General features: G+C 44.2%; 1 protein-coding gene across 1 annotated transcript in view; it reads left to right on the top strand.

Moving 5' to 3' along the window:
• The window catches only part of LOC119652479 (tetracycline resistance protein, class C), a 140,655-nt gene that overhangs the window by 78,048 nt on the left and 37,539 nt on the right, over positions 1–25,068 (top strand). Inside the window, exon 2 of the mRNA XM_038056652.1 lies at positions 16,983–17,244. Within this exon, the coding sequence (XP_037912580.1) occupies positions 17,009–17,244 (236 nt within the window). The 5' untranslated portion in view covers positions 16,983–17,008. The remainder of the gene's footprint in view (positions 1–16,982; positions 17,245–25,068) is intronic.

Genomic DNA, 25,068 nt, shown 5'->3' with positions numbered 1-25,068 from the left:
TACGCACGAAGGGACGCGCCTGATGGGAGATTTGGCAACTTCTCACCCTCTCTCTGTCTATCTGTCCATCACACGCATTTTTCTCGGAGATGGTTGTAGCGATTTACACTAAATTTGACAGAAGGGTGGGAACTGTGAACGCTTACCCATATAATGAGTTGTATAATTCTGCATCGAATTTAAGCGGGGAGGGTCCCAATAAATGTGAAAGGGGGGGAGGGGTGTAAATTTTCTTTTCATCAAATATAGTCATGTGGGGTTTCAAAGGAAAGGTCTCGATTAGTACTTTCCCAAGCCGGAATTAGTTTTGACATTTGTTGGAAAGGTGGTGAGTGGGGGAGGTCCAAAGTAATCGTTTCTTTGAAGGATCCATTCTAAGAAAATACCCAACCGAAATATATGTTTCCCAACTTTTTGCAACTTTAGTCCATTCACCATTTTTATTATTTATTTATTTATTTAATTAATTAACGGACAACAAACAGAGAGAATTTCAATTAATTATTGTCCTCAGGAGGAGGAGGAGAATGCAAAAAACTTATCCTACGTTTAAAACTACTTAAAGTAGGGAAGTTAAAAGGACCAAGCTGTTTGCATTATAATTTCGGCAAAGCCTGGGAATCGGGGAATGAAAATAGACTTCGAGCTCCGCGAAGGGCACGTTGAAAATATCTGCGTTGCGTGTGTTATAAGACGCAGGACGGCAGGTGATCTCGTCAGCGGCGGAGCAGTCCATTAGGCCCGAGGAAAATTTAAAGAATGTGCATAGATCCAGATAGGATCTACGCTGTTGTAGGAAGGGAAGGTTTAGAAAGCGGAGACAGGAGGGGTAATCCACACGAGGGAAGCTTTTTTTAAAGAAGAAGGAACGGGTGAATTTACGTTGCACATTTTCAAGGGCAAGACAATCACAGTTACGGGAGGGTGACCAGATCACGGAGCAATACTCGAGGGTATTCCTTACGAGGGAATTGAAGAGAGCTAAGGAGGGTTGGATGGAATCAAAATCAGAGGAGGAGCGAAGAATAAAACCTGACAATTTTGCTGCTCGATTGATGACATCGAGGCAATGGGTGTCAAAGCGGAGCTTATTGTCGAAAGTGACTCCGAGGTCTTGAGTGGAATTTAAGCAGGATAAGGAATGTCCGTTAAGCGAGTAGGAGAAAGAAGTGGGTGAGGATTTTAGGGAGTAGCACATAGAGTGACACTTTCTGACGTTTAGCGCTAAACCATTAGTAGAGCACCAACGAACCAGAGTGTCCAGGTTATTCTGAAGGGAAACACAGTCCATAGGCGACGATATAGCAGAAAACAGTTTAAGGTCGTTTGCATAGAGCAAACAGGGACAAGTAAGGAGGGGAGGAAGGTCGTTAATAAAAAATAAAAATAGCAAAGGACCCAGAGTAGACCCCTGTGGGACGCCAGAAGAGGGGGAGAAGGAGCGGGAAGTACAACCGTCAAAAGAGACGCGGCAGGATTGGTTGGAAAGGTAAGAGGCAAGCCATAAAACAAGCGGTATGGGGACGTTTAGGGACGAGAGTTTGGATAGAAGTATCTTGTGATTTACAGTGTCGAAGACTTTCGCGAAGTCAGTGTAAATGGTATGCACTTCTTGCCGTGAATTTAGACATTTGGCGACAAAGTTGGTAAAGTCAAGGAGGTTGGAGGCAGTGGACCTACGGTTAACGAAGCCGTGTTGTTCTTTCACTATGTGTTGGCCAAAGTGGGCGGACAACCAGTCGCTGACATATCTTTCCAGGATTTTGGAACAAGAGGAGAGGAGGGAAATGGGACGGTAATTCTCGGCAAGCGAACGATAGCCACTTTTGTGAATGGGGATAATGAGAGCCTCTTTCCACAAGCTGGGAAAATGATTCTCTTCAAGGCTTTTGTTGAAAATAAGAAATAGGGGAAGGGAGATGGACTTACCAGCTTTGAGCAAAAAGAGGTTTGGAAGGCCATGGTAGCCAGGTTCGACCTTGGCATCAAGTTCGCCAATGAGGTATTCGACAAGGATAGGGGTAAAAAGGGGAATGGTAGGCGATGCGGGGCAGGCTACATCTACTATAGGGAGGGATTCGGAGGAAGGGGGAGGAACATAGACTGACGAAAAGTAGCGGCAGAGTAAATCACAAGATAGTTGGGGGGAGTTAGCTGAGAAGCCAGAGAATTTAATGGACGGAGGGGATAACTGGGCAGGGCAGCGGGAGTTGCCAATGTGGGACCAGAAAGGTTTCAGATTTCCGCGCTTTAGTGAGTTTTCCACGCTGGGCAAATATTCGTGTCTGGACTTACGTATTAAGGATTTGACCGAGGAACGAAGGGATTTGAAAAAAACTAAGTCAGCAACATTTCTAGAAGACAGGAACTTCTTTCTCGCAGTCTGTTTTTGACGTAGTTTTCTGTGAATTTCAGTGGTAAACCAGACAGGGTAAGAGCGTAAGCACTTAGGAGAGGAGGGAACGTAACAAGGAAGAAGATTAGATAAAATGGTATAGAAAGTGTTGAGTGCTTGGTCACATGTAAATGGAGAGACCAGGGGGACCCAGTTGATTGACGCCAGGGCTGAGTTCAGACCTTCGAAGTTCGCCTTATGAAAGTTGAACTTGGTAGGCTTGCGAGCGACAGGAGTGTGGAGTCGGGATATCTGAACACCGAACTCGAGAGCAGGATGATGGGCGTCAGGGGCAACATAAGACGGAGCATGAAGGGATTGGGAAAGATAACGTACAGGAAGGTTAGAGAGGACAAGGTCAAGAGTGTGATCTAAGTGGTTTCTAGAAAGGTTAAATTGAAGGGCCCCACAGGTGTACATAAAAGTGGATAGAGGAAGGGAAGGGTGGGTCGAGTTATTAGGGAGGGAGGGAAGGCCAGGAGTAATGGGCCAGGAGAGCATAGGAAGATTAAAGTCACCACAGAGGATGAAAGGAAGTGAGGGAAACAAAACGGTTAGTGCCTCTGATAATCTGTCGAAGAAATCCTCGTATAGAGAAGGCGGGCTTAGGCAGGGAAAATATACACACGATATGATAAAGGGACATACGTTTGGCGGAAGGACACGTATGGTAACAGAATCGTAGGAGGAGGAGGAAGAGGAAAAGATGATTTCGGCACGGAGAGGGGACTTACCAGCTATTAGGGCACCTCCGCCAGTTGTTTTGCCAGGCGCAACGCAGTCTCTGCCACAACGAAAGACAGAGTAACCTTCGAGGAGCTCAGAATCTAAAATCCTGTCATCCAGCCAGGTTTCAGAAATGCAGATGACATGATGTTGGAATGCTAAGGCAGACAGTTTGAAATGAAGATTGGACGATAGCATCGAAGTCATGGGAATATGTCACTTTGAAGGAAGCTATCACTCGGTCAGGAGAGCCATCCTTCCCTATTATGATAGCTGATACTCCCACATGGGGCACATGTTTTCCCCCTTCTGAAATTTTAGTTCCGTTTGTTGAAGTGGTCGAAATGCCTTGTCTCCTTTTAGATGCCTGTTGATTCACCTTCTTTGTTCTGCACTATTTCACTTGGCCGTAGGTCCCTGGCCTTTCGATTTGGTGTCAGCTGGGTCGCCTGTGACACTGTTCTGACATCAGGTTTTGGGTTCTCCTTAGGTCTTTTTTCTTTCTCCAGGAACCTATTATAAAGCATTCTAATGGCTTTTACCATGTTTTAATGGCTTGGTGCACGTTGGATAGCTCAACTATTTTAGCTCCAAGCTGTATGAATGGCAGTTCTTCCGGGTCAGGTCTCTTTTTTCGGTCAGTCTGGGTATTGACTGGACTTTGCAGAGCCTTCCCTTGCGCATGAGGAGAGTATTGTAAAATTGATGAACTTCTTTTGAATGAGTCCATTTCCTAGAGTATCTCTTAAACAAGTGGGGGAGTCGGAAATCGTCCAAGTTGCGCAATGATCTCTTTTATTGATGTTCTTGGTAGAGCTGTGCGTCGGTCAGAAGATCCCATACAGAAAAGGGGTGGAGTTAAATTTTCTTTCACCAAATATAGCCATGTTGGGTATCAAATGAAAGGATTTGACTAATAGTTTCCGATGTATGTATACATTTTGGCATTCATGGTAAAATGAGGGGATTGGGGATGTCCATTTATGGATTTAAATCGAGGGCCCAGTCTTAAACACTATCTAACCAGAAAATCTCAATAAATCATGATGCTGGCAGTGTATGACATCTAAGTATCTTATCTATAATTCAATTTTCGGATTATAACTTGTGACTTCATACATATGTATCTATACGGATAATGAGGGAGGATACTACTCAATGACAAAGATCTAACCATGTGGAGTGAAAAAGTATTCCATCTAGAACGTCATTGAAACCTCGCTTGGCACGTGTATCTTCATCATCACTTTGGCGTTAATCTGTCCATTCAAATTATTTAACACCAAACTAATCTGTGGTTAACTACAAACTTGTTTCCGTAGAATTGTTTTTGTTGATGTAGATAATATTTGGTTTTTTAGATACAATCATGAGTGAAGAGCTGATTCTCGAAACGTTAAAAGAGTGGCTCTTCATCATTATCGTTTGTATCTGAGTTGATAAATAATTTATAGTTTTTTGTTGCAATTCTAAGCGCCTATCAATCACGTTTGTTAGAAAAATCCCAGTAAATTTCAAACAAGAAGAATAGAACAAAAGTTACTGCTTCAAGCGCAAACTGATTTTAAATGTCGCGTTTTTATGGAAATTAATTTTTTTTATAGATGCACAGCGAGGCTACCGTACTATGATTAACAATCGCTGAATATACTCGTATAATTCACTGATCACTGAAAAAACCTAAGTGGTCATCTCGACTGAGCCACTATTTTTTACCTCAATTAGAATCTAAACTCGTTCCCATATTGCAAGTCATATTTCCGGCAAGTGAATCTGCCGAGGCAATGGTTTAAAAAGATGCAAAAAACGGTTATCAGATGATTGCATAATTCTCGTGAATCTGAATAGTCTGACTAGAACTAATTAATAATCAGTTGTTGGCTGTAAACTGCACATCATCAGGTATCTGAGCACGATTATGTGATAAGACCGTGATGTTTAGATGTGCAATTAGATATGTACCTTTCAGTTTTCAGGGGAAAATTCGTCCCTTAAAGGTAGCCTGCTTTGCAAAAATGGATGAGATTTTGAAACTTCCCTTTAGATAAGATATAATAAAATAATAGATATTCAAAATTCCTCTAAGATACTTTCAAAAAAAAATCTTAAAAACGATAATTCTTTATTAAATTGTTAAGGTTCTATCAAGCAAGGGGACGAACCCTAAATTGAATCCGGACATCCGTAGGGAATTTATCTTTTTATCCTTTTTCATATGTAGACAGGGACAGAAATTTTATGATAAGTGGAATTTTCCAATTTCTTCCATTCATAGTCAAATTATTAAAACTTAACAATCTTTTTTGAATACTGCGAATTTGTGGGGGTTATTGCGTTGATAGCGCAAGGTTTTTTGTTAGTTGGAATTTATTTGATTGAAATTTTTCTCTGACGTCAAAGATGGTATATATCACACAATTTGTTGCTGTGGAGGCCTGCATCTTATATCTGATGTTGTGTATGGTAAAGTTATCTTATTATTGCGACTTCATTCATGAATAATGATGTTTTGATCAGGTAAAAGTTGAAGTGTCACGTTTATTTCTTATTATATTTTCATAGCTCACATTTATGTACGCAACAAAGAAGAGACTGAAAAGAGAATATATCAGTACAAAAGATATCGGGTCTTTCTTTGTTTACTTAGCAATACTATAACTTTCAAACGAATAATTGCATCTGGTAACTTTTCATTTCATTTGACAATTGACGAATCAGCTGATATCTTATAATCAGTTTTATTGGGGTAGCTGCAATGTAACAAAATTTATTTCAGGGCAGGGTGAGGCAACGTCTGACGATTTGCTTCTTCCCTGATAAGAAACCGTAAAGCCGTCATCGCCTGACATTTTTTAAAGTTTGGGTGCTAAGCCCTAAATGAGGGGTTCGTGGACCAAAAAAAGCAGGGAGTAAGTTGCTCCCCATTTGGTCCGGTCCGTCATCAAGTTGATGCCGACTTTGGACCCCACAATTCTCAAAAAAATATTCGATTGATACCTTTTAATTTTATTGTGAATGCAGCGCAAGCTCTTGGAAAGGTTTTAATCGAACACGATGATATGGCCGCTTGCTTTTCGGAAAATTTCCCCTGAGAGATGGGCCGGAAAAGTTGATTAAAATTTGAAAAAAAAACAATCAATAATATTGGATATTGATAGAAAGATTTTTAGATCTAGTTGATCTAGTCAAACGGTCTTAAGTTATTTAGAATAAATCCAGTTACAAAAGATGTCCAATGTTGGAGTGCTTTATGAGTTGTTTGAAAAAGATTCAATGGAGTCAATTTTCATGTGAGAAACGCTATTGAAACGGAACAAGACGGAACAATTTTTGGTGGAATTAAGTGACGAATAAGGGATCATATGCGGTTGAAAATATCTATGATATCTATGATATCCAGTGCTACTATCTGGATTGATGCCTTCCTACCTTATTCTTAGCTGCAATTTTCAAGCCTGAGCAGTATATATCAAGGATTAGCCTTTTCTGTGCCATGTTGTTTTTTGGCTCCCTCTTGGAGTTCTGGGAATATTGACTCCATTATATTGTTATATAATTATAATAAGGATGCGCCACCTTTCCGAATGTGAGGCATTCAGAGCGTTTGATCATCGATTAGCCTTCATGTATGTTTCTGTAGTTAGCGTGGGTTTTGAACCTTTTAAATGATTTTTTAAATTGTCAGATTGTGGCTAACTCCGAGGAATGAGCTATTCTAAAAACGTGGAAACTGACGGTGCTGTAAACCCTTAAATGGAGCTCAATTGAAATATCGCATTGATACGTGCTCATATGCTTCTGTATTAGCCAGGTTACCTTCCCGAACCTGAGCTAGTTGGACCCTATTTGTACCACTCACGCATAGTGCGATTTACGTCCTTGAGCCAGCTGAAGGACATATCTCTGGTTATGGGGGAGAAAACTGCCTGGCGCCGAAAAACTCGGCACTCGAATATCGCAATTAGAGATGAATGTTCCATGATGGATCACGTCTCATTTGGTGCTCTAAATTGCCGCAGACGATACTGTGGTGCAGATTGGGGGTCAGGCGTAACTTTTAAGGGGAAGTCTCATTACAAGTCCAGTTGGTTAGTTCCATTATACTATTTTGCTCAAAAATTATATATCCTCATATGATGGTTTTAGAACGTTTGTCCTGAGGCTTCGGAAGCTGTAAGTTGATCAAGGGAAAATGGCAGATAATGTACAGTCAACCTTGATATGACGACAATGACAATGACAACTAAAACCAACAGCTCTGCCATCAAATTCTATCTCTAACTCCACCACTACAAGTCCTTTCTTCAGGAAAAGTCGCAGACGGAGAAGGATGAAAGCGCAACTTGTTCTCCAGGTTGGGGGTTGGGAAGAGGTGACAACACAACATGGAAAACCAAAATTACGAACCACGAAAGGAGCCTTGGACCGAACGGATTTTGCAACGAAGGACCCGGCAATGGAAATGGGCCATTTGCGCGTTTTCGCATGCAATGTGGGCTACCTATACAGGAAAGGCGCTGCCAAGCACCTAGCCGATACCCTGTTCCGATATAAGGCTGATTTCACAGCGTTACAAGAGATTCTTTCGACTGAGACGGGCTTTCTGTAGAAGAGACACTAGCCATAGGCTCGTAGTGGGTTTCCTAGTCAGCCAAAGAATGAAACCTGCTGTATCATTTGCAAGTAAAATTTCAACCGCAGAGTCGAAGAAGGATGCAGGGTAGTGGAACAAATTCTTGAATCCTGTTCCCGGTATCATATGAAAGTCGTAATGCAATTTGCGAAGGACCTAAATCTTTTATTTAAACGCTTCAATACACAAATAGGATGGTCTGAAAGGATGAAATTTCCGATTGGTGGAACCCGTAAGCAGAGGAAGTGGTCCAGCAGCGTCTCGACCGAACCCAGTAGTTGAAGTAACGAAAAGGGAACATGACGCGGGCTAATCGTAGGCCTCTTGGTGAGGAGTGAAAATTTGCTTTTTTCGTATTGGCTGCGTCGATCGTGGGCAATAGATAGGTTCCACAGTCAGTCTCTCTCCAATGACCTTGGCAAGCCCCGAAGGAAGGAGGAATGAAAATGTGACTCTTTCTTGACCAGGATGCTGAGCTTATGTCTTCGTGTATCTATTTTTGTGCGAGCAGAGGGTAGGGCTTGCGTGGCTAGGAATGGCTGATAGTCAGTCGAGGAATATGGTTGCTCCTGATGTGAAGATTCAGGGGATTGGTCCTGCTATGATTGTAGAGGCGCAGCTGGTGGGTGCTGCAGAGACTCTTTGCGTGGCTCGTCGATGAGTTTTAGTGTGCCGTTGAGAGGGTTTTAGCAACCTTGCTGACGTCTATTAGGAAGGTATGATGGTTGACTCTCTTGATCACACAGTGCAGACCAATATATGGCAGGTTTCTTGTTGGCGTCTACGCCGCGGAAGATGCAGCTACAGGTGGTCAGGTCTTGAAAAATGAATGGGTGGTGCGTTGCATGTGTGACAGTTAGCACTTGACCGATTTATTTGAAAGCCATGCGTAATGTGGCTATAAAATCGTGTTAACTCTTTGGCATGAAGAATTCGTCCGTGATGCGCAGCGATCTTTTAAAAAAGATCTCGGCCGTTGATATCTGGAGATCTTCCTTGAACGTGGCACGGAAAGCGAGTAGTAATTTCAGGGAGTGACTGGATCCAGAGTATCGTTGGATTGCATTTAAGCGCTTGGTGCATACCTTTGACCATATCGTTCCCCGGGCGAAGTTGTGTGAGCATGTTGGGGGACTTGGGGCCCTACAATCGTACTGTTTAGGACCAATGTGTATAGTGATCCATGATGGTAAGGCCGCTTTCGTATCCATCGCACAGTGACAGCTTCATCAGGTCGATGCCGCATCTGGTGTTTTGAAACTTCCAAATTCAGCACAGTTGTGGCGGTGGGCTTTGGACAGTAGTCATAGTATGCATTAGTTCGCCCAGTTGAAAAAATACTTGTGGATCTGGCATGCTCGCTGGGGTGTGACAGTTGATGCAGGTATCAAAAGCTTGACGACGAAGGGAAGTTGACAGCTGTGGCTTAAGTGCTCTGTTGAATTATATATCTTAGGTTGAGTCTCCGTCAAGATCCAACTGATGTAGTTTTTTCACGGGCTGGCCAGCAGGCGAGGTAGTTGATCGTCCTTTTACCTTAAGCCTCGCTGATAATTCGAAATTTGATAGTGGTGGTCGTATATTTTATACTGGTTCTGAATTGGTTAATGAAGTTGTGTTGTCTGCTCTGACGGGGCGTGGACTTTTCCGAACATTATGTCAAGGCAAATATGAGCCATTGTGAATTATGAAGTGCTAACCCTTCACGATACGTTGAAAAACCCACCGGTAGGGAAAACTGCTACGAGCTTGTGATCGTAGATGGAGTATCTAGCTGCTTGGATATCGTTTCGCCGTTGGTCTAGTCCGTGTGAAGAGCCAATGACTGTGTCGATGACAAGAACACCAAAGTGACGAGCAGATCCTCTGCTTGCAGCGTTCAAATGCAGTTTGATAAAATCCTTGCTGGAAATCGATGATAGCGAGCACTGGGCCATTGGTGTCTTGGAATAGATTTTAAATTATCGGCAGTCAGAAACGGTCGGAACGAGTACAAGCATTGAGCTGACGAAAGTCACGTCATCCGCCACCCTCCTTGTGTACCATATAGAGAGCATTGGCCCATTGATTCGACAATGGTCGGATAGCGTCGCTCTTTAATCCTCGAATTTCTTTGCAAGGTGGACAGGTCGGGAAAACACTGACTATCCGGTGGCGGTGATTTGAAAGATTGACCAAAAGGCAATACAACCATTTCACCAAATAAATTGGTGGTTTTTAAGGACCTGACGAGCAGCTGCTTGTATGTCACGCCGATGGGACCCTCTAGAGATGTTGGAGGTGGCCGAGTGCCTATTGAGTGAATCAAAGATGACGGGCGAACGTGCAGTTGGTTCTATTGTCCTGAAAAACCGCGTCTGGAAGTCAATGATTAGATCATGGTGTTTGAGGGCGTTTGCGGCCTAAATGACGAAAGAACACTGAAGTAGTCCGAGGTCAAAGATCAACTGTTGAGTGCGGAAGGTGGTGATAGATGTGGTATGGGTTGCTTCCAAGATGATATTTTGTTTTCAAAGAAGTTTGGCGACGAGCCGCTTTTAAATGATTTAAAAGGTGGACAAAGAATCCACTTGCAAGCGAGCCCTAGTGCTTCGATTAGGCACGAAGAGGGTTTTTGCTGAGAGATCGTAGCCAACACCGGTTGCCTAATACAGCATCAGCAGTTTTAGTTTTCCTGTCGTGGTGGGTTGAACCGCGAAATTGCAAGACTGTCCACAGTGAATGGCCAAGGAACCGTGCTTGTCATGATAACAGCAGTAACCCGTGCGTAGATCCGGCCTTGTTGTAGTAGAGTTGCCACTTTAGAAGTCAGTTGTGTCACAAGGCTGTTGAAATGCGTCTCGAGTGAGAGTTGTCAGTTGTATAATCACCAGGTACAAGGCAGTGAGGTCTCCTGGAGGACCTTTGCCCAGAAGACGTATTCAGACTGGTTGAGAACTCGTAGAAACATTCGACCCCACTGCTGGACAAGCTCGTCCAGCGCTCGGTTTTTGATAAGAATGAGCTTGCGACAACAAATCCAGCCGTCTGTCCCCAACTTCGATGTCTGTGAGAAGTTTGTGCAGCTGTGCATCCGATGAGTCAATGAGCTGAGTGAGGATGGCAACTTTCAGATCCCCATACTTGCTGAATTCCGGTGGTGCTTGGACGATGTTGGAGACCTCGGCACTGATGTCGAAATCAAGTCGCGATATAGTCAGGTTTTACTTAGTGGAGTTGTTTGCGACCGAGAGGGTTTGAAAGTGCGGCTCGATGAAAACACCTGCACTGGTGGTGTTGTTCGCGGAGGCGGTATGTTTCGGGGGTTGATCCGTCAATTTTGCCTCCTCTAGGTGTTCCACCTTCCTTTTCATCTGCCAAACATTTACGATGGGTACAGGGAATTTTGCATATTCCAGATTTAGCCATTTAGCCTTTGGTTGATCTCAAGAGATTTTTGAACCGCCTATTTCTGCTGCTTACGGCGACGTCCAAACCATGGTTTCGCAACTTTTGCTTCATCGAAAGGGAGATTTGGTTGAATTTCAATACTCTTTGTTGTTGTCAGTTGACTCGGACTAAGCTTGGTGAGCGTTTAACCTTCAAGAGTTTTTTTACGCTTGTTTATCAATGACTGATGACAGGTCACATCAGGGGGCGAAACCATACATAATTAGAGCTGGTTGTGACAGTGGGTTTTACTTCGAGGCAGATTGCGGATTCTTTTATGAGGATTGGCCGTAAGACCTTTCATTTTGTTGGAAAGGATAGAGTTTACTTGTGGGATAAGTGATAAAAGGGAATTCAGCTGCATATACCTAGGTGTTTTGTGGCGGGATCTTGGTTGATCGGACTTTGATAACGAGGTTGGGTGAGGTAGCTAGCATTGGGCATAAATTTGGCTCTGCCTCGAAAAACTATTGCTTCGCATTTGGAGAGATTTGGAAGTAATTTTAGAGGCTTCATGAATGAGCTTAGGGATTAGATAGTTTCATTTAGTCGGTTTTGAGCAATTCGGATGTTCCGGGAAGAGACGTATAGTATAAGGTGGGGCCCTCAGAGGATTGGATTGTTTAAGGGCGTGAGGAGTGTTGGTAAAAATTTGGACCGGCTGTGCTTAGGAAGAACAGAGTTTCTGAAGGGACTGATCCTTGCCAGATGTGTGCTGGAAGGCTGTAGCATTCGGAGAGGGACTTGTGATTGTCGGTTGGATATATATGTAATTACGGATGAGTCTGCAGAGGCGTGGGTGAAAATTATAGATCTGAATGTCTCTCTTTCTGATAGATAGGCTGTTTGGCGGGGGCATGGTTGTCGGAGTTTGGTAGTTGAGGCTGATGCTTGGATGCTTGAAGATATAGTGTTTTAGTAGGGTATTTCGATTGGAATCGTATGAGTGCTGTCAAGGAATATATGCGGAGTTTGAGCTAATTGTGTTGAGGGTATATCTGTTTCAATGAAGCTGACGACGGAGTGTGGTTTTCTCCTTGAATAGGTTGAGAATCTGGGGAGCAAGTGTGATTATTCTTTGATAGTTTAGAGGAGGCTGGGGATAGCGAGACGGTTAGCTGACATTCTCCCTCAGTTGCTTCAGGAGAGCGTGATCAATCTGTTCAGTGGATCGGACGGGTGGAATGTGGATAGCCGATAGTTTGTCTGCCAGTCTGCGGTTGAATAGGTTCCAGTTTGATGATGCGTAGTTCGGAAGGAGTTTGGGTTGGATTTTGGAGAGTAGTTCAAAGGTGTTGGCATTGAATATCCATTTCACTAGGCGTTATAAGGTGGAAATGAATTAAAAAATTGTTATTCGTGAGGAAAAGTTCAGTATATGAACCGTCAAATGGAGGTTGGAGGGTCAGTTGGAAGATGTGTGGTTTTTAGCAGTACCAGCTGGCTAACCTATTCCCGATATGCCCATTATGGTGTTGTACCACGAATGATGTTTAACGTTTAGTTCACCACCAAGTATGAGGAAAACTGGTTCGATCGGGGTCGCTGGGAGGGATTTGTAGTGCTGTGCTAGTTCGGTTATGTCATATGGAGGATGACGCGATCGTCAGTTCGAGGGCTAGTGCGACACAGGTATTGATAAAGATCTGTGGGACTTCCAGGAATGTTACTTAGATGGCGGTTTTTTCATTTTGTCCGCCTACACGGTCTGTGCAGAATTTGGTATAGTTTGTGTCTGATATGTAGTTTGGTGTCATTAAGGAATAGAAGGTTGAGTAATAATGAATTAAGGAAGGTGAGTAGCTGATGCCTCTTGTGTCTACTTATGGGTGATATGACGTTGAGCTGAAACTTCATAAATTAGCAGTCATTGCTCGGCAACATTTGGCAGTGGAAGGAGATGAAGGCTAGGCTTTTTTCTATAAATGTGGGTTGGGAATTGTAGGTGGGGAGGATGGTGTTGGTTTGGCCGGTTAAGTAGGAGGGATTGTATTTCATTGTTCGATGTAAGTGAATTTTGGTGACGTGTGGCGCTGATTTAGCTTAGAGTTTGACGTTTGCCAAGCTGAATTAATAACCGGCAGTTGCGGTAACTTATATGTACATCGAAGTCGCAATTGATGCCGATGTGGTTTTGCACTTAGTTTTTGGGCGGGGCCTTGAGAGCATTGTATTTAACACAATGGTAAGGCAAATTGCAATTAGATGCTGCATGCTTTATTCGTTGATAGTTTCGATATTGGTCGATTTCACCATACCATACTTCTTGAACTTTACTAAGTAGTGGAACATCGCCCTAGTTCTGGTGAGGGTTAATTGTGGAAATTTTTGTTGCAAGGTAACTACGAATTGGTGCAGGGATTTTGAATAAAATCTGGAGGTGCTCGTCTCGTACGGGCTGACACTTATAGTACCAAAGACAATTCATTAAGAATTCTCTGGAGAAGTACGTGAAATAGAGTCCTCTCAAAACCTGGTAGACGGGGTTCCTGCTGTAATGGTGTGTACTTGAAGAAGGGATAATTTCCTTCATTCCTAATTAATTCCCAAAAGTCATATACCACCTGTTTCCAGTCGTTTTCTTGAGGGAGATATTGGATGAGGTGGTTGAGATCGGTTTGGTTGTAATCTTTTTAGTTGCATTTGTGGGGGGGGATAATTTGGTTGGTAATTATAAGGGGTGAGAATTATTCATGACTTACTGCGTGATTGTGTGTGTGGTTATTGTTGTGGGGGGCAGGTTGCGATAGCGCTGCTGACGACTATATGGAAATGCTTGGTTGTTAGCTGTGTTGCCAGTATGTGTAGAAGCTGGTAGTGGAGCAACGAGCCCGCTGTGTGCGACGCTCTCATCAGACGCGCCACGATCCCTGCAGAGAACGCAACTCTCGCTTTCATTGCAGGTCTCCTTTTGATGATCCACCTAGCTGCATCTCCGGCATGCTGTCATCCTATCCATTCCGTTCCAAGCTGCTCAAGTAGCCGGGGACAATCCGCTTTCGTACCCTGCATACTACCCATCCAATTTTGATTTTCCCACTGCTAAGGAGTTTTCTCGCATATTCCTCTGGGACTTCCACCACGGCGAGCTTTTGTCCTCGAGCATTTTCAGGGGTCATACCCACCCGGGCTTTGGTTACCTCTGGACATTCACTCTTTACCGCCCCCTCAACTTCCACCTTTTCTGTGAGGCAGTCAAGATCTCGGTTTTTTAGAGAGCACATGAGCTCTAGGCTGGACACAAAAGCCTTCTCCCCCAATAACCCCTTGACCGCTTCGCAGAACGTACTCTTGTTAGTTGTCTATGGGCCCAGTTCGACGAGAAGTCCGCCACTCCTCGTTTTCCATATGGAAGACGCCCCTGCTTCGTTCACTTCGGGTTTCATCCTGTAGCGGATTTCACTAAGGACTTCCGCAAATGTCTTGCCTTCCGTCGGCTTAATAAGCAGAGCCGACGTTTAGTCCCTCTTCGTTTCCTTGTCTTTTAAGGAGAAGGAGATGCGGTCCAATAGTTCCTCCAGTTCCATCAGCCGGTTTTTGACGCCTTTGCTGACGTTCCTCTGGAGGAGCGTTGCCGACTTCATACGCTTCACCACTGCTGGGCATTTCCTCATGAGCCTTTCCTCTTTGGCTCTAGCTAGGACGGTTGACTGCACTTGCACTTGGTTTGTATCCGAATCCATCTGCTAAGGACTAGCAATTCTGTCTGAACTTTCTTTCGAAACAGGGGCACTACAAGGTATTGGAGTTGCCATCTCCGCACGGTCAGTCGCGCCACTTGATAAGGCTTCCTCTTAATTTCGGCGTCCCTGTGTCACATAGGGGTATGTTCGCCCTCGCTGCTTCTTTCGCTGATCGCTGCGGTGAACGATGCACTCAGCTCTTCCTCCTTCCCTGTTGTTTCGTCGATTTTTTTTATTAATTTTTTTTTTATTAATTTATGTATATTCTCCATGGAAAACTTACCAGCGCATCGTGTGCAAGGGAGCGGGCCGCAATACTCAGGAACAGGTGAACCCTCGGGGACATACCCCCAACCCCAGTTTTCTGAGGCCTTACCTACGTTTAGCTGATCCCGGAATTCACTGAAGAGTCAGCGTTCGTTCGGGGCAACGCGGTCTACTAACACCGGTTCAATTCACACTACCCGACTAGGGTACCGAAGGGGCTGGCTCCTGATACACGTTGCAACTACCAACTTGGCAGAGCTACACTCACATCGCTCCGTCGATGTTGACAGAGAGTTGTCGACGGCTTCGGGGACTTCCAGTGTGTCCCAACGTGTACCGGTCATTAGCTTCTGGTTGGCTTTCGTGAATTCTGTAAGTCCTTTTTTGAGGGTTGATTTTCAATCATCTTCGTTGGATGTATCTCGCTCCATATCAGATCTACTTTGGTAAGCTTCTACCGAGGGCTGCATTCTAAAAGGCTCTGGGCGTCACTTCCGCTCTCCCCAGCAAGATGGATCTTTTTGCAAACAGGATCCAATTCCTGGGGAGATAGAGACCATATTAGGAGATGAGCAGTTATAGCGTTTTCACCTATAATCATTGAAGAGCCGCCAGTCGATAGGGTGAAATACACCCATAATGTATTGGAGTTTTTATGGTTTCGGTAGTGGGCATATGCGCAAGATCTTGTTGGTTTTCGGTTTTTTACCATGTTTTGAGTATCTTATCTCTAGGGCTCGTTAGCGAATTTATATACCAGCTTAGGTGACTCAGGTGACAAAGCCACACCTGAGGGACAACTTTTGTTTCTCTGCCTGTGGCAAGTAATTACTGAGCCCTTTTCGATTGTTTGCTTCGCTGCTTCAATATCATCATTCGCAGTTTAGATGTTATTTGTAGTTAGGTAATGCGTACCTGATGGGCACAAAAGCTTACAACTTGAGATACGCACATGCAACTGGTTCTAACTAGCATCATTTTTGGCTGATAATGTATGAACACTATACGAGTATATTCTCGCTACGTATTCTATCTGTTATTATAAACAGTGACACGTCTAAATCACGAAAGGGGTCGTGCAAAGTGGAACCCACGGTTAATGATAGGTGTACGCTTTCATAACGATTTTTGTCTGATTCGTTGTCCTAAAAGTATTTTGTTTACATTCCTATGAAGCGTTTAGAGCCAGCTGATTACAAAAGAATCTTATTTACGAGTCCAATGTCTACGTGAATTAAGCGAAATTAAAAGATAGTCATGATATGCTCCCTAGTTAGACTGAAACTGATAAATTAAATATTTCGTTTGTTAGCTGAATTCTAGTTTGATGAGTCGCAACTTCTGTTGTTTGGGAAGCGACTTAATATGTTAATTACGTGGGCGGATGTGTAGATTTTGGGGAAAAATATTTGGGAAAAATTTAAATTTGAAATGGGATTTATGATAATTCCGGCGAGAGCCAGATGTGTTTGTGTAAATACTCTGAATAACTCCGACTGGCTCAAATCTAGGTGCAAACGGGAAAAGCTACCCCAATCTGAAATTATCTTCTTAAGTTCTTTTTCGCTCTGTTATGCAAACTCAGTGCACTGTGCTGGCTTGGAATTTCAAGGACCTGGAATTATTCCAGATCAGAATCTCACTTAAATGCCTAGAAGCCAAGTTAATTGTATCATTCCTGAGGTGTCTTCTCATGGACGACCGTATTATACCAATTGCGCAATCAATCTTATCTCTCTCACACTAAAGTTGTATTCTAAAATCCTATATCGAGATACAGTATCTAAACTACATATTTGCAATTTAAAATGTATCTTTAATTAATTTTTATGTTTCTCTCTCTTTATAGTTTCGGAATCGAATAAATTATCCAAAATGGGTGGCGAAAAGAAAGGGAATACTTGGAAAAAGATGACGATTAAGGAGAAATGTTCACATATTTGGAATAATATAACGGTGGAGCCCTTATTAGCATGTTATATTATGCCAAGTGTATTAGCTGGATTAGCAACGCAAAATTTGAATTTGGAGAAAGCTTGTCGCGTTAATATGGCCTACGATGATGTCGTCTGCGATGCATTGGCTCGACGCGAGACAGCAAATTATACAATGTAAGTTTTATCGCAAAATAAATAATTTCTCTTTGGACATAATCAACTATAGTAAATATACATAGATGTCATAGTTCCGTTTTAGTTGATGTGAATTGGCAACAAAATATAAATTTGAATCTAGCTTAATCTTTATTCTCTGTCAGAGAAAATGATATATTTGAAAACTGGAAGAGTATTGGCTCTGAAAAATATTGAAGTAATCCACCCCTCAGATGGGATTAGCACTACTATATCTTTGATATTGTATGATTATAGCGTCTAGGGAAATGGCAATGCATCCTGGAAGGAGTATTGTGCCGCTTCCCTTTCCACAGATGCTCTGTCCCAGAACATGCATGGATGGTTCGTCATTCGTCTGGACAGACAATGTCCTGAAATATCCCTAGCTTCCCCCATTAGAATTTAACCTGTAACAACCAGTGAGTATCTATACTATGATCGTAAGGGTCTCTGTGGGTTCTCATCCTTCCATAACCATCTAGGATTGTTCCATTCCTGGTAAGTTCGCCCAGTAAACCATTGTTTCTCATTCCCTACCGTCAAAGCCTCAAACGCCTTTTAGATTCCGCCATGCTATTAACATAGTATGCTGGTCCCAAGCCCAGGTAAAGGAGGAGGGTTTGAGGCAACGTACTCTGTACTATCCTGAATAAAATAAAAATAAAATGCTGAGGTCAGGGAAAGAGATAAATAGAGTATAGTTGGAGTTATTCTACTATGCTGAATCCTAGCTGATCTCTCTTGGTGACAGGTCCCGCGACAGGCCCACCAAGAAAATGCTTACAATGTCGTTACAAACATGATGATCACAAGCCTCGGGGAAATGCTAGGGCGTCCACCTCAGTCGACGCGGCAGGACGGGTCCCAGTCCTGTCGAGAAATGGGCAAGGGTTCTTGACGCGTGGACGACGTCAGGACGTAAACAAGTTAGTCCCAACAAAACAAACAAAACAAATACGTGTCTGCATGCTAAATGTTGGTACCCTAACTGGAAAGACCGAGGAACTCGCAAGAACCGTTTGGAAAAGGCGCATAGATATCTGCGCTCTTCAAGAAACCCGATGGTCTGGTGCCAAAAGCTGCGACATTGAACGCCAACGCGGTAAAAATGGCTATAAACTTCTCTATTTTGGTAACCCACACACTCAATATGGTGTTGGCATTGCCATCTCGGAGGGTTTCCATGACGCCATTAAAGAAATCGAATGATCGCCTAATGAAGCTCACTATTATATCAGCTGATCGCACTATTCACTTCTTCACCGCATACGCACCACAGACAGGTCGACCTGATGCCGAGAAAGATGCCTTCTGGCAACTTCTCGATGAAAAGACTTGTCACGTGCCTGCTGACGACTATATTATTATTGCCGGCGACCTTAATGGTCATGTGAGTGGAAAGGGAGACACGGTAACAGGTGCCATGGGGGAAAGGGGTTCGGAGCGCGCAATGAGGGTGGCGAGCATATAATCGATTTTGCGGACACCCATGACCTTGTACTTATGAATATATGGTTCATCAAACGATTGTCTCATCTTCACACATTTTATAGTGGGAACAGTAAAAGGAAAATCGACTATATTCTCATAAGACGTCAACATTTTACCACTGTCACTGACTGCAAAGTCGTTCCTTATGAGACCATCGCTCCTCAACATCGGCCGTTGATTACCGTCCTGCGAATTAAGCCACCGATAAAACAGCGTGAGGAACGCACCGACCCGGCGCGCATTAAATGGTGGCGATTTGGTGAGAAGAAAGAAGAAACTATCTCACTCATACGATTGCCGACCATTACGAATGTGGAAGAATCATGGAGCCAAATGAAAGACACGATCCACAAAGCGACCTCTGCAACCCTCGGGCTCATCAAGCCGGGTAAGCGGTACATCAACCGAGATACTTGGCTTTGGAATGATGATGTTGAAATGAAGGTCCGTGAAAAGAAACGCCTCTACCATAAATTTCTCGACGATAAAACGCCTGCTAATTGGCAAATTTATACGATTGCCAACCGGGAAGCAAAGAAAGCGGTCGCTGTTACCCGAGCGAACCATTACAAAAATTTTTACAATAAACTGGACACTCGGGATGGCGAGAGATCTGTGTAAGAACGTTCACAGGATATCAAACACTTCTCTTGCGTTAATGACAAGAACGGTACTTTGCTTACCAACCGTCGAGCCGCTGTATGTGAGGTTAGCTCGGTTATTTGCGGTAGGGCCCCTAGTGGGAGTTTCATGGTGGTTGTGGTTGTGCTCAAGCGAGAAGAGACCTTCGGGCCTCGGCATGGTGTTGCGTTTCAGCACGGGTGCCGTACTCCTTAGTCCGGTAGAGATTTAGGTAATTCTTGCATCCACCAGTATGAATGCTAAGCTATGCACTTGGTATAGAGTGGTACCGTTGTTGCTTGTCTCAGCGGGGCTCTGATTGTGATTACAAAAGCAATCCGTGTCTGGAGAGGACCATAGGATTAAGTCTCCACAACAGGTACCTACGTTAAACACTCAAGGGCTTAACTGTCAGCGAAACTGAAGTCGGGGAGGCAATAAAACGAATGAAATCAGGGAAAGTCACAGGAACTGACGACATTGCATCTGAGCTCTGGAAAGCGAAGAGCTGGGACCCAACACTGTGGCTCAGTGAATTCTTTAACCGGGTTATTCAGGAAGGAAGAACACCATCTGACTGGCAAGAAAGTACCACTGTTCCAATATGGAAAAAGAAAGGTAGCCCAGCAGAATGTTCAAATTACCGTCCGATCCGGTTACTTTCCCATACCATGAAGATTTTTGAACGCATTCTTGACAACCGTATTCGCGAAATCGTTGAAATAACCGTGAATCAAGCCGGATTTGTCAAGAACTGCGGAACTACTGACGCAATACACGCTGTGCGGTTACTTATGGGGAAACACCGTGAGAAGCATCGACCACTTTACATTGCTTTTCTGGATCTAGAGAAAGCGTTTGACCGTGTACCACACGAACTCATCTGGTATGCTTTACGACAACACTTCGTGCCAGAAGAATTCGTACGCTGGGTTCAATTGCTCTACCACGATCCGAAAAGTAAAGTTCGAAGTATGGCGGGTGTATCAAAACCGCTTCGTGTCTCTGTTGGTGTTCATTAAGGAAGTGCCCTCTCACCACTCCTCTTTGTTCTTGTTATGGACACCGTCACACGGGATATCGAAGGTCCAGAATCCTACACACTGCTTTATGCAGATGATGTTTTCCTAGCAGCTGATAGCAAAAATGATCTCGAACAACTTGTCCAAAAATGGAATGATCGCCTCATGCAACACGATCTCAGATTGAATCTCAACAAAACTGAATTTTTGAAGACCGATCCCCATGAAACAGGTACAATCACTGTCAGCGGCAGTGATCTGCCCAGAACTGACCGATTTCCTCGGGTCAACGCTATCAGCTAATGGAGAACTGCGTTATGAAATTCCTTCACTCATTAACACAACCTGGATGAAGAGGCGTTTCACAACTGGTGTTCTTTGTGATCGACGTATCAACGAACGTCTCAAATCGAAAATTTACCGCAATGTTGGCCGTCCTATCGCTCTCTATGGTTCTGAATGTTGGCCAACTATAAAAGACAATGAACGGCGTCTTGCGGTAATGGAGACGAAGATGTTACGTGGGACTAGTCGGGTGACTCGTTTTGATGACATCCGAAATGAGGATGTCTGCGATCATTATGGGGTTGCACCGATCGTCGAAAAGTTGCGAGAGAGGCGTCTTCGATGGTATGGTCACGCAATTCGTGCTAACGAGAATTCACTTGCCAAGATTGATCTGAACATCGAAGTCGATGGTAAACGTCCAAAAGGCAGACCTAAACAACGGTGGCTTGATACGTTGGATGGGGATTTAAAAGCCTCGAGATTGCACCCAGATCAGGCATTCGATAGAGCCAAATGGTGAAACCGATCACGACGAGCCGACCCCGCTTGTGAACGGGACAAAGGCTGAAGAAGAAGAAGAAGAAAAAGAAAAGATTTCTGGTCCATATAACAGCGTTTCTGCTCCTTTCCTGGCCAACTTATCCGCTGCCTCATTGTCGTCTAACTCAATATGATCCTTATTATGGGAACTGAGTGTATTCAAGTTTATTAAGACATTTCCATGTCAGTTTAAAATTCACCTCACCTGAGACCTCATTGTCATCCTATCGGAGATATCGCCGAGAGAGAAGGCCAATCTTTCTTCGAATTAGGCAGCTTTCAATCTTGCTGATACTCCTGGATAGTCAGAAGATTATCCTTTTTTCTATTATCTATATATGAGGAGGGAATGGAGTCAATCCCATAACGAGGTACAACGATGCCGTTGAGGAAGACCTAATTGCCAGTCTTTGAAGTTTGTGTATCACCCTGGCTGTTGTGCTGAGTTCAGTTGGGTTTGCCCAGATTATCGCCCCGTAGGCAATACTTGGCCTTACTGTACTTTCAGAGTAATTTTGGGTCTAATATAATTGGAAAATATTTGCCAACCTCCATGTCATATAGTCTAATGGCTCTCAGGTGATCAAGTTTGCGCTTCCTAATGAATGTTACTATGGTGGCTTTAACTGCTTAGCCGGGTACTAGTAATTCTCAATCTAGTTAGGATTCTATCACATATGGTGTCCCCATATTTACCCTTACAGACGTCATCAGCGCAATGCTAGATTTACATTCCAATATTTGTTAGCTCTCCTAGAAGTTTATCAACTAATATACTCCACACTAACGGTGATAGTACCCTTCCATGTGAACAACTTGGAGTAGTGCTTATGACTACAGAGTTTCTACCCAGGACGTTCCCCACTGGTTTTCAGATCAAACTATCTCATACCTTCTCATGCAATGCTATGTCGAACACTCCTGCACAGAATGATATTTTTGTAATTTCTATGGCATTGCATAATACACTCGTGAGCTGATGCAGGGCAGTTTCGCTTCCCCATCCTGCTCTATGATCTTCTCAACCGCTTGTCAGGTAAAAGAATTCTTTTTATCCGCTTTTGGAATAAAAACCACTTTTGGCGGCCTCCATTGTCTTGGTATATGGTAGGTAGGTATCAGTGGCCGCTCCGAGGAGCCCAATTAGCGCTTTGGTGCGCCGTTTTGATGCCACAAACTCCTAAGACCGTGACTGTTGTTATAGGAACAGGGAAGCGGAGTCCAGCTGGCTCGGATCTTCAGAGCCAGCCCGTAGCATTCACGAAGGAAAGCAGCTCTCCGACCCTGCAACCAGAAATCTCACTGAGGTCCCCAAAGAATGGTTTACCCAGTGTCCGCAGCCTGACTCGAGCCAGAGCCGGGCAATCGCAGAGAAAGTGCATGAGAGTTTCCCTTCCTTCTCTGCAGCTTTGGCAATGCGAGTTGTAGGGGAAGCCGAGCCTAGCGGCATGGTCCCCTATGGGCCAGTGCTCCGTGCAGACCGCCGTAATCTTGAATGCATTTGCACGCGTCTGGCACAGGAGCTCTCGTGATCGGGCTATGTTATAAGCGGGCCAAATTCTCCTTGATTTGGCACAGCTTGTAAGCCTTCGCCATCTCAGGCCCGCGGCTGCTAGGTAGTGCGAGTAGACTCGGCCCCCGACAGCCGCCAGCGGAACACCGACTGTGTTCCCCGAGGGACTGCCAAGAGCAGAGCCTTGCCTGGCCAATCCGTCAGCCCGCTCATTCCCTTCTATGTTCCTATGCCCGGGAACCCAGAGGAGAGTTATCTTGAGCGTGCCGCCCAGATGGTTGAGCGTGTCTCTGCACTGCCCCACCAACCGGGAAGATGTCGTCGTTGAGCACAAGGCCTTGATGGCCGCTTGGCTGTCGGTCAGAATGGCTATGTTACGCTTGGGGCTCGAATCACGCTCCAGCCATCGACAGACTTCCAATATCGCCAGTACTTCCGCCTGGAATACACTGGTGAAACCTGGGAGACCATACGACTTGGACACACCGTGTGTATTCGAGAAAACCCCCGCGCCGACTCCATAGGCCATCTTTGATCCGTCCGTAAAGAATACCGTGTCATAGTCTTGCAACACGCCGCCGGTCTTCCACTTTGCCCTGGTTGGAAGGTCCACAGCAAAGTTTCTCGTGAAGTTCAGCTTGCGTGTGACATAGTCCGTGGGGGGGTCTTGCTATATATTCCAAGGCTCCGATGACCTTACATCCCTTAGAACCCAAATATGACTTTACGCCCCTTTATAGTAGTGTGGTCGATTTCTGTGGTTTTCTCAGCAAGCGTCCCCTTCTTCAGGTTGTTAGAGGATATACCCTACATTAGGGTACAGCTTTGTATAGCTTGGATGTTTCTGTGGTGTGTCAATCACTTCACAGGATTCCCTGAAGTCACTCCATTTTGCTTCTCTTCCTATACGTCATCAGTGCGACTTTGTGCTTTGGCGAGTCCCCAGTTTGTTACGCCCAGCGGAAGTGAAAGGGCACTTCTCTGTGTCTCGCTGTCTGTCTTGAGCTCTAGAAGATACAGACCTAAATCAGCCAGCTTCTCCCCCTCATTGAAAGGCAGGTATATTTCCTTACTTAATTCTGCTCTTGCGCCTCAATGACGCAAAGTATCCTTTCCCTCAAGACACATGCATCAGATGTTACGAAATTTCTAATTAATGAGCTGCGATCTCCATGGAACGGTCATCTACACCGATCATGAGGAATTTGCGTTTCCCCTCCACCTTGCTTCTAAAAACTCGCCATACACGAAGTGTCTTTATTCTGAGTAATTAAGAGGCTCAGAAGATCCTTCATGTCGACCGCTGCGGCTTTGGGTATTGGTATATTATTCTTAACACATGTTGACAGTTCTGCTCCCTTTCAGCCTAGCAATTCAGGGACTAGTCTTCTAAGTCATTCCATTGCTTTTCCGTTTCGCAATCTGCCAGTATATGACCTGGTCGAAAGTGTATGCCGGTGAAAAAGAGTTCCACACTTCATACCTTGCATACATGTACGACGACAAGGTCTTCAATGATTTTCTGCTCCTCACGAGTGAGAGTCCGGACATGATTTCAGCAGTATATCCACTCGGATTCACTAGTATAGCTAACGGAGGGCTTCCTAGTTCCTACCTTCTGCTGCCCTGCTTTGGATTTCATGCCTCTTAAGTTTAGATTTGGGTTTTTTTTGGTAGTATTCCTCTCTTGTGGGCTGATCTCCGATGCTGCCCTCTGTTTTGGTTCTTCTGTTGCAGGCTTAGGCTTGTCCTGAGCCTTCTTAAGGACCTCTTTTGGTTTCAGTTCTTCTTTTAAATAATGCAGATACCATTTAGTGCCTGCGCCACTGAGGCATGTCTTCTTCTTGACGTCTGATATACCTTAGATGTACTTTTGCCGGTTTTAACCTGCGAAAACCGCAACCAACTAAGATCCTTGTTCAGAAGGCAGGGACCGGCAAAAGTACATCTAAGGTTTTACTTTCCTTTGGTGCTCAGAAGTTATCTTGAAGATGAAGATCTTATTGGACAGATTTCACCTAATTGATATGGTCGGTTCTGAGGATTTAAATGTTTTTAACGTTCGGATTCTCTAGCTGAATTAAGTTGCCCTCGAATTGGGCATCTCTGTTATTAGAGAACTGACAATATTGTTCGGAGCGAGTTCCCCTACGTCTGCATAAAGTTGTTGACGAACTCCACCGGGAAAAAGGTGTGATCACAGGACGTTACAAAAAGCACTATTCGAAGGGACCAACTGTTGCACGCCTCAGCTCGATGAACCGCATTCACAATCCTCATGACAGCATTCATTGTGATCCCCACCCTGCTCTAAAACCGAACTGCCTTGGGGATAGGTTCCCGGTA

Source organism: Hermetia illucens, chromosome 3 (assembly GCF_905115235.1).
Source record: "Hermetia illucens chromosome 3, iHerIll2.2.curated.20191125, whole genome shotgun sequence".
Taxonomy (NCBI): Eukaryota; Metazoa; Arthropoda; class Insecta; order Diptera; family Stratiomyidae; genus Hermetia; species Hermetia illucens.
This window is presented reverse-complemented; position numbering and strand designations above follow the sequence as displayed.